The sequence below is a fragment of the Acipenser ruthenus genome, chromosome 9, assembly GCF_902713425.1.
Source record: "Acipenser ruthenus chromosome 9, fAciRut3.2 maternal haplotype, whole genome shotgun sequence".
In the NCBI taxonomy this organism is placed as follows: domain Eukaryota; kingdom Metazoa; phylum Chordata; class Actinopteri; order Acipenseriformes; family Acipenseridae; genus Acipenser; species Acipenser ruthenus.
The window spans coordinates 4,955,499-4,966,417 of record NC_081197.1 but is presented as its reverse complement, the minus strand read 5'-3'; the positions used below and the strand labels follow the sequence as shown (position 1 = coordinate 4,966,417).

The 10,919-nt window shown below is 38.2% G+C and overlaps 1 protein-coding gene across 3 annotated transcripts in view; it reads right to left on the bottom strand.

The window, feature by feature from the left end:
* The window catches only part of LOC117407470 (E3 ubiquitin-protein ligase CBL-B-like), a 63,891-nt gene that overhangs the window by 32,870 nt on the left and 20,102 nt on the right, over positions 1–10,919 (bottom strand). For all 3 annotated transcript variants that reach the window (XM_034923435.2, XM_059030892.1, XM_059030893.1), the window contains one exon: positions 711–857. In XM_034923435.2, coding sequence (XP_034779326.2) covers positions 711–857 — 147 coding nt within the window. The remainder of the gene's footprint in view (positions 1–710; positions 858–10,919) is intronic.

Sequence of the window (10,919 nt, the reverse complement as noted above, 5' to 3'; positions counted from 1 at the left end):
TTATCCACCGAGAAGAAGTCTTTAACTAAGCTGATGCAGGCAGGCCCCTGGAACACTGAATTTTACACAAACATCAAGGTAATTCAATTAGATGTGCCAGTGGCATGACACCGGCTGACAGTGACACAGGCTTTACTTTGCAGTAACTGAGCGAGCCATAGTTCAGCAGCTACTGTACTGTACCATTTTTTCCAACCAGGGAGCTTTGATCAGTCTGACAATGAGGTACAGAAGATCAAAGACTAAACTACGATAATTAAAAAGGGGAATCTTCTCATTCAGACATGAATGTTCTGATTGCAGAAATGAAAGTCACCAAATATGACAGCAGAAGTGACTTAACATTCTCGTGTAATTTGAACTATTGTCACTAATTTTTGTTCTCTTGCATGTACCGTACATTTGGAGCAAGTAACCAAAACATAGGTGCAACATTGAATTCCGAATTCACAATCTTTTTTTACTTGACTTTAAAACAAATCATAACAAAAACAATGAGCAGCTAAAAAAATCAAAATGATTAATTTCATACAGTACAGCACACATCTTTGAAATGCAGATACTAACAAAATGCAAGCATGCTGTATCAAGACTGACCAATCAGATATTTATCCGACAATCGATACAGGATGGATGCTTTACATAACAGCAGAGTGGATAAATCAGCTGGCAGGATTGTGATTCCAAGGGCAAAGAAAGGAAGTACTTACTTCTCCCCAAAAAATCTCTTCCAAAATTCTGCCGCGTCTGCTTTTGTGATGCGGAACGTGTCGCCTTGAAAATGGCCAGCAGGAAAGATCGCCTTGATTTCTGCAAGCATGTGACTGAAGATGAGCGACAGCTTAGTAAGATTCCGCCTACAAAACAGAGAGCGAGAGAAAGAGAAATAAAAAAACAAGCAACTAAAAAAACAACACACAAAATGGTAAAATCTCACATTTAAATCAAAGTCCTCCGCAGGATCATTCTGCATCCCCATTTCATGGTAGAATGGTAGTTGACATCATTGCTAGACCTACAATATTCCAGGAAGCACCTTGGCACAGAATTCTACAAACCGCACCCATACTGTACATGATTCCTGGCTACTGCTGAATGGGAAAAGCACCTGAAATCTCTGCAAGTGAGATACTATTTTGGTAACAGGGGGAAAGCGTTTAATCCAGTCTATTAATTAACAATTTTTTTTTTAAAGCAGCACAACACCCGTTAATTCTACAAAACAATTTAATAAAAAAATGTTAACAACGTATTCAATTAAAACACTTAGAAAATATAAGTCTATACAGTACAAGTGTGCGATTAAATTAATGAGGAGAACATATTTCATAATACAAAATAAATAGTGCTAATATGGTGGTACTTCACTGTAGGTGGTAATATAACAGCAATAATGAAACTTTCATTCTTGGAAAACGTGATTTGCAAACTGTGAAAGACTTGCAGAAAAGTGCTTGTATTTCCAATTTAAAATGTTCTACTTCAAAACGCAAACCTCATTTTAAATCCCCAGGGTCCGTTTGTATTGTACTTTGATAAAACACTGCAGGAGATTCCCAGGAAATCAACTATAAATCCTGATTGTAATTGCCAAAGCAGATTAACCATGAACTGATAAACGTCTTACTTCACCCCTCTCTTTTTACTAAAATACAGTGCTTCAAGCAGACACCTCTGATTGGAACGGCTTTGAAGCATTCTAGTTTAGTAAAAGACGTGTGCTTCTGTTGCATAATTATTTATAATGCTGTAGATGGAAATTGAGACTGTTAAGCAGAAAGAGACTTCTAACCAGGGGAGATCGACATGAAAAAGAGGCAACCACTAAAACAAGGCAAGCTCTGAGCAAGGAAAATCACATGACAGTGCGGAATGGAGGCAGGGTCTGTAATGGTTAAACATGAAGCTGCTTACATTACCCACAGCAGAGCCAATAAATCAGACTTCCTCTGTCCAGAAAAACACACAGTCTGAATTACTGCATACTGTAATGAAGACTATTTATATATTCCATATGGACAGACTTAAGACAGAAGGAGGCGGAGCTAAATAAAATATTGCCCTCTGTGTTCTGTATGTAAATCGAGTATTTTGGTTCTTCATGCCCCCTCCCCTCCCCTCCCCTCCCCTCTTGGCGCCTCACTGATGGTCCAGTCCAGATGCTGTGAGGAAACACAAAACCATCTTGCTGTACAAGCCTCATTGGTAACACAGCACATGTGAAAGGAGATTGGGCGTCTCCACAGTAACCTATTTAAACTGTATCCACTGCATGTGGATAAACCAATAAAACCTTAAAATGGAGAGAATTAAAAAAAAAGCTATATATTATTGGGATATTGATTTGAACATGGTAGATGTAACCTGGGGGGGGGGGGGGGGGGGGGGGGGGGGGGGGGGGGGGGGGGGGGGGGGGGGGGGGGGGGGGGGGGCGGGAGTGTACTCTACAGTATGGGGGTAGTGGTTAGGGCTCTGGACTCTTGACAGGAGGGTCGTGGGTTTCAATCCCAGGTGGGGGACACTGCTGCTATACCCTTGAGCAAGGTACTTTACCTAGATTGCGCCAGTAAAAACCCAACTGTATAAAACGGGTAATTGTATGTATAAATAAATTTGTAAAAAATAATTGTATGTAAAAATAATGTGATATCTTGTAACAATTGTAAGTCGCCCTAGATAATTGCGACTGCTAAGAAAAATAATAATACAGACAAGAAAGGAATTCATTATTAAAAGCCAAAAGACCACAAGCCAGCAAAGCCCTTTCCAGGTGATGTGAAGTACTGTGCAAAAATAGATGCAAAGCTGCAGGGTTGAAATCATTGAATTTAATAAAAGTGAGCCACAAGGGACCTAACAGATAAGCTGCTGAAGGCTCAAGTAATTGAGGCTTGAAGAGTCAGGTGGTGAGCACCTACAGAACACTTGGAATCTCACAGGAATCCAATTAAAAGTTCCTCATTAATGCAACACACTTTCCTAATTACAATCCGAGAGAAATGCCATTCATTTTTTCAGCTGATTTGGCTGTGTGAAGTTTCATCATCGCAGTTGGTAAATCTGCTTACTGTACAATGCATGCTGAGCTCTTATCACATGGCTTCCGGTATCCAAGCCATGTGAGACCGACAAAAAGACAGTACGGCCAAAGGGTTATGAAGGGTTAATGACTTGGGTCATTTAAAAAGCCTCATGGAAGCATTTTTTCCCCCCTCCGATAATTCAGTATGGAAACAAACACTTTTTCTATCTTTTCTGTCAATAAAAATGATACATAGGCTACAGTATAAGGGCCTTATTTAAATCTCAATGGAAAGGCTTTGACCTAGTTATTTATAATCTATCTAGACCAAATTAGATTTTAACCATGCATTGGCCATTTTACTAAATGTGAAACATCGATCCAGCATTATCCCTTGTCAGGAAGCAACACAAGGTACCAGAATATACAGTAATGTATAGGCCTGCAGTACAGGAATGTGTTTATGCAAGGTAATCTCTTAAGGCAGCTAATCATTTTGGGCAATAGACCAGACCTCCTACACAGTCTTGTGGCTGACCACTTTGTTATGATGCATGCCCCATATAAAACCAGCACTCATGCGTGCCGAGTCTAGCGTAGTGTAACTAGCCGCTATGCAAATCCAGCCACTTACCATGAAGTGCGTGGGAGGCACACACAGGGCCCCCACGACCATCATGCTTTTTTCAGGGTTGAACGGTTTAGGAATTGGAAACGTATTAAAACCTGTAGCAGCAGGCACATGGAGTGCCCAGCCTCCACATATTGCACCACCCTCTGTGTCACACCTGTTTCGCCAAGGAGGGCAAAAGTGTGCGTATGCTTGCTTATTCATTCTAGAGAAACCAAGCCAAAAGGCAGAACAACTGTGTCAAGTACTGTGGTTTTTGTGCCATTGTAAAAATTCAGGGCCTGAACACATTTGACACCAAATTGAGTTTCAAAACCTGATATCTGCATTCCTCAGTTAGCTTGCCTTTCAAGGAGTTTGCAACCGACTTTCTTCCTAGGTGGTGAAAATACATGTTTGCTGTAACATGCGTTTACAGTTCTTCAAAACTGCACTTTTGAGAGCTATAAAAAAAGTGAGAGGAAGAGCAGGTAACATGTATGTAATTATTTTGTTAGCTACAACCACTTAAGTGGCACTAATCCTTATGAAACAGCTCAAACATGTTCATTAGTGTCCCTAAATTCCAGGGAAAAGCTCCACAGTACAGGGATGGAAATAAGATGCCTGATGCATAGCAGTTTGATCCATTCCTGGTCTTATTAGGTTTCACTTGCCGTAAAGTGCCAGCTTAAGTACTGTAAAAGTTAAGCACGCTTATAACTTTTTTTTTTTTCTGTTTTCTTCAACGTGACACGAATGAATCAACTCAAGTACTTTAATGTAGCACTTTACCCAGGGTGTGCTTGCACTTCCAGTCCTTTGAAGTGTTCTTTTTTTATGTTGTATACAGATACATGTATTCCAAGAGAGCATCACAGTCTCCCAGCCACTCCGAAAAAAGAAAAGAACGTTGCATTAAAGATCACACATGCGAGAGGGATTATTTTTGTCTCAAGTTGCTTTTGCTTAAACTGCATATCCCAAGGCAACTGGAGCACAGCCGTGGAGGAGGAACAGCAAATGTACAGGCTGCTCTACAATATGCCACTCTGAACTCAGAAACAAAAATAAAGCTAGTCAAAACTAGATAAAACGGATTAGGTACTGCAGGCAGTACATTAGGAAATCTGGGTCTCATCCAAAAATCACAGCGATGTAATAAAAATGTTTAAAAAATACAGTACAAATCATTGAAAAAAAATTGCTGGCCGTGGTTCAAATAATAAACTGTGGGATCAGATCTAACCCAGCAAAACACAATTAACTGGAGCAGACCTTTTTTTCAAACCAGCTTAAAAAAATAAATAAGTAAAACATAACAAATAAATAAATAAACAAATAAATAAATAAACTAAAAAATAAAATAAAAAAACAGGACTCAACAACATCAGAGTACGGCACCCAGAGATGTGTAGCGCTTGCTGCCCTGTGTTTTTTTTTTTTTTACACAAGCATGAATACTACCAATTTATTTTAATGCCGCAGATCAGCCTGCGCTTCAAGCTGTAAGCATTGTGCCGCTAGACCACTCTGCTGAAGCCGGCAGCACGTGATGGGCTTTCCATTCTCCGGTCCCAGCACCGCGGAGCCGAGCCGCTGAGATTGCACTCCTACCGGCCAGGCAAGATTACCAGAGATCCTGCTCTCACCAGAAGGAACAAAATGTTACAGGCCGCTTCACTCTGTTACTCAATCCTAACACTGTCTCCCACTGATGATCCCCAGCGCTGGTACTGTAATGCTCCTACGAAATACTGGAACACCAAAAAAAAAATTGCAGTTAGAAGTTTCATTGATTTTGGTACTTCAGTTTTTGCTTTGCGAGACAAAGAATCAACTAAAAACAACTAAGTAAATATAACACTTCAGTATCTTCCCCAGCTCACATTGTAACCAAGTGTAAAACAGAAAACCAAATGAATCATCATTTAAGCCCCAATATAGTGTAACTACTGTACCATGGTTTCAGAAACGTACGTTTCTGGTTCCTTTAAAAAAGAGAGAGATGCATTATCAACGTAGCACTGATGCGCCTGTGGGAGAGCCGTGCAGCTGTTGAATGGATTGTTTCCTGCTCGGCTGGAAGAGGCCCACGCAGCCTGAAGGGGTCACTTGTGTCCCTCACTACAGCAGAACACCAGAACTGAAGGTGTGTGTTGGTGGGTTGCTGTAAAATGTTACAACCCTTCTAGAAATGTAAGTTTGCCACCAGGTAGCGGGAGAATTCACTGGAGCTATTCACAAGCAAAAACGTTTGCTTCTTTTTGATTCTATCTGTTTCACTTGCTGCAGTGCCTTCCCACGAGCTGTTTTCAAACAGGGAATCATAGAAGCACCTAATTCTTAAGGGACATTCTGTGAATTTAATAAGCTTAATAAGATTCATTTGCTGGGCTTGTACAGAAGTTTAGGGGTGTCGTTAAATGTTTAGTCAATAAAAGGTCTAAACGTTGTCAGTTATGCTCCAAATAGATATTAGACTTGCAGCAGTAGATTTACAGTGAAGGGATAATTGATTTAATCTTTAATATCCAATAGTCTTTTCCACATCATCTTGACTACACACATGCATACTGCAGACATTTATGAAAAAGTAACATCATTCTATTAGAGGGCTTCTCGTGGTAACAAGTATTCCAAATACAGATATGTTAGTTTTAAAAATGAAAACGTTTTTTTTCTAAAAAAAATTTACCGGAAGCTAACCAGCCTTATTTAAAAAGACAATAGGGCTTACTTTCCTGGTAATCAATGTTTAGCATCGTCTACCTAGCCAGTTAAACGGTCTGAGGTTTCTCACTTTGTGAAGCTGATGAGAGCAGATTCTTCAGTGTTCAACAGTATCACTTTAGATACCATTGTTTCCTGCCACCTGTGCAGTTCAAACACAGCAGCTAAAAGGTATTCCTTCATCATGTTCATTTAGCTTACAGTAGGGTTGACCTTGTTTTAATATTACTGTGCCTGTTCTCTCAAAGAGAAGCTTTCTGCATTTGTTTCAGTGCTACAAAATACTACTAACCCATTTCAGCTAGTGTTTTGATTGCCAGTTCACATTCAACTACAATACAGTATGTAGCCTAAATAAAACTCTGTAACCTGGTAACTAAGAAAATAAAATGGTCACACTTCAAGTTTTTATTTTCAAATACTGTATCCAAATTAAGAAACAGGGCTAAAATGTATTTTCCTGCAGGCGACAGGAAGATGACTCACCGTGCCTTCTTATTGTCACAATATCCCTTTCTATCCAGTCTAAATATTAAGCTAACAGAAACATCTACTGTATGAACAATGTAGGACAAAGGTCCTTGACTTATGTATCTACAGTATATAGTGTCTTTGGCAGGTCATTGGACGCCAGCCCAGCAGTAAGACTAATTACTGTATGGTCTTTACCAAGAGCCTGCAGGGAAGTAGACATGTTTATCAGTTTCAATTGCCATTTTTATACTGAAACAGCATCCAGACAGGGTAAGGATTTCCTTAAATAAAAATAGATAAATATTTAAAAACATGTTTCATTTCATAAAAGTAAATGTTTTATGGGCTTCAGTATTTCACTGAGAATAATTAATACAGAGAGTATAAAACAGCACAGATTTCAGTATGATGAAACAACCTATTTCGCCCGAGCTTGATACTGTGCAGTATGTGCACGTAACATGATGATATCTTTAAAACGAGGCCTGGCACGAGAAATTCTCATAAGCTTTTATTATAAAAATCAATGCCCTTGGTTCTCTGTGCTGTCACTGATGCACCACTTGAATGGAATTCTAGTATATTAAATTAAGTTTAATGGCAGAGTGAGTCTCTAGTTACTGCACAGGCTCTTTAAAACTGAATCACACAGAAATGAAAGGCAGGGTAATGTACTGTTAATATAAAACGTACAAGCCAGTTTCTATTTGGGGTAATATTCAGGCCGGGTGTAATGATGAAAAATAGAGGTGCAATGCTGAACAGACTAGAGCTGCCAAATAAAACTAGACTCCATCTGGGATAATGATTTCAGTAGGGCAGGACACCTAATTCTATTGTATTTACTTTTTTTTGGATATACAGCTACAGTGCAGTACATACAAGAAATTGAGAGTTAACAAAAAAGAAACTAAAAAAAGGTCCAACAAGCTTTGCAGCTGACATACAAAGTCATCAAGAGCAGATTTAAATTAATTTGAGGTATATTATGGAGGTACAGTATATTGTTTGAATCGCCTCATAAAACTACATGGAATGTCAATTCTGTACCTCTGTTGGAAATCTTTAACTGAAGAGTGCTTTCTACTGTAAAAAAAAAAAAAAAAATACAAAGCATCAAAACCCAAGACATCTCAGGTCAAAAATTAATTTAAAAATAGTATTGAACTTTGAAAAACCACACAATCTCTTTCAGTGCTTGCATTTCCTTTTCACAACACAGGTAACCAGAAAAGCATGAAAAGCATGTCAGATGCTTTTCAAAATTAGCCTCGGAGGCTTCATGTTACAAAAACACATCTCAGAAGCATTCATAAATTGTGCTCAATACGTGAGTGCAGAGGACGAAATACTGTTTGCATTTATCAGCAACACAGTCCAGTAGCTGCTACTAAAAGACTCGTCGTTTGTGATTGACAAGACATCCATGTTGATTGTAGGAAAAAAAAAAAAAAAAAAGGAGCAGCCTAAATTTACTGTACGTTTGATTTGTGTATTTGATTTTTACCTTTAGCTGACCCAATAATAAAATGTAAACCAGCGTGCATCCCATTGAGTTTATTTAATTCTGTTCTGCATCCTCCCTAACTTTTCGAAACAAGAATTATTTTGTTCAAAAACGCTGCTACCGAGACCGTTAGAGCCAGCTGGATAAAACATTCAACGTAGAAGAAAAAAAAAAAACACAGCACGACAACCCGAGTTTAAAAGCACCTGCAGTCAAACTGTTAAGGCTCAATTCCTGCACATCTATGCCAGCTTTCCTCAGTGCCCTGCTTGTCAGATGCTAGCTTACGCTCCTCAAGTGCTTTGAAAACATAAGAACTTCAAAACACAAAATATAGCTCGCTTGCATCAGCTTTGATGCCTAGAGTCTGACAGACCAACACACACATGGATAACAGGGACTGCTGAAGTCTCTAGATATCCAGAGTAATGCTGTTACTCACAGACCCTCATACACTTAAACACGAAGTTGTACTGACACTGAGGGAGCAATTATATAATACTACTACCATGGCAACAGTTACTGTATAGGTATACTGTACTTAGGCAGATACAAGATAAAAGCAAAAATTATTTCTGTAAATATTTTGTTTATTTTAAATTTAGTACTGGGTGTCATTTTTCAAACACATTGATAGAATTGCTCCAGCAATCATTTTGATTAAGTTAAATTCAAATAAAACAGGCACCAGATCAAGGCAAACTTCTGCTGTAACAGTAAATCGTATCAGTTTCAGCGTCAGTAGAGCGATAATATCAGTCTTATTAGCATAAGAGAAATAGCGCTCAGATAATGTGTTCACTTAAAGTGCTCATTTATCTGATACAACTCTGTCTGACACAGTGCAGGAAAGGCTGTCTTTCTCCACATATTGTAACTGGCCACGATATCCATTCTCCTTTAATAACGAGCATTAATTAAATATATATATATATATTATATATATATTATATATATATATATATATATATATATATATATATATATATATATATATATATATATATATATATACACACACACACCAAAAAAATACCAATGAGTCGGTCTGTTCTAGGTTTACATTAGCCAGTAATAGCTGATGTTATATTTGTCGGCTTCTTGACGTCAATTCCAAAAATAAATACAATTTTAAAATCTCTTCCTACAGTAAATACCGCTTTATTATGATTATTATTAAAAACAATTACTATGATGTATTATTATTTTTATTATTATTTTTATCATCATCATTTTTCTGTGTAAATCATTTATGCTTAAGGCTGGTAGATTTGTTAATTTTTTAGGAATGCTTTCCTACAGTAGTTTAAATCAAGACCCTCCTCACTTCTATACCAACTACTCCACCATATGGAGTGGCTCTGCCTGTAATAAGCTTTGGCAAGAGGGGAAAGACGTTTGCAATTCCAGACACTGGAAAACGTTCATATAAAAAATAAAATAAATCAGACTGGGACATGCTGCAGCGGAAGGAATAGAAAAGGTTTAATTTACAGAATGCCGATAACAGACTTCTAGCGCAATTCGTGTCTTTCAAATACTCTAGACACCCAAGCACATCTTTTATTCCCATACTTTATGTCTCACTCCCCCGTCCCTCAAATCGTTTCTAATAAAACCAGAGTTCTTTGTTCAGCAACAACAATTAAGATAAACTTTTATCATGCCCATCCTGTGAGCAAATGTCACAAGCAAAACAAAAAAACGCCCAAAGTATCTGTTTCATAACAGCATCCGATTGCTCTTGCATCTACTTTCACTAATTGTGCTTCTGTATACGGGTTCCAACATCTCCACCCTATTAAAAAAAAAGAATAAAAAAAAAAAAAGAAAACCCACACACCAACACAAATTGGGAGTCACTTTCTGGCTGTGTAATGCTCCAATGATGGTCATCCATACTGTACTGTACCTACACCGAAATATGCAAAAAGAAAAGGCATCACTATATAAAATCGGACCAAGCTCACGTCAGTCAAAATAGAGCCCCCCACATACAGTACGAGTTGTTTAATAGATTGCACAGATTAATGGCTCAAGACAGGCTCCCCTGGAGGCTGAACAAACAGACAGCGTTTCTCCTGGCCTTTCACAAACAACAGGGTTTACCATAGGTGACATACTCAGCTTCAATTTGTAACAGTAAATTGGGGACAATATAAGAAGTGAAGCTCGATATCTCTATATCCAATGTGACTGCTTGTCTGCAACTCGCTGTATAAAAGAGTCTCTTGAATTCATACCAAAAAAAAAAAAAGTTTGTGCAAACATGCACACGCAAACAAAGACCGATTGACTGTCCTGTGTACTTCTTTTCATGCCTTCTTCACAGGGTTTAGGACTCCTGAGAGGCAACATGACCAAGCAATAATACATACCGAGCATCAAAAGAAACTTACCACTATTACAACTAACACATCTATTTAAAAAAAATAAATAAATAAGGTATATAAAATGATGGACACTGATGAAATGCGTTTGGTTTCGTTTTAACCACTCGATCATTCATCCTTGACCATGACACATTTCAGTGACTATGACTGAAGCATATGCACTTAATCACCTAATTAGTG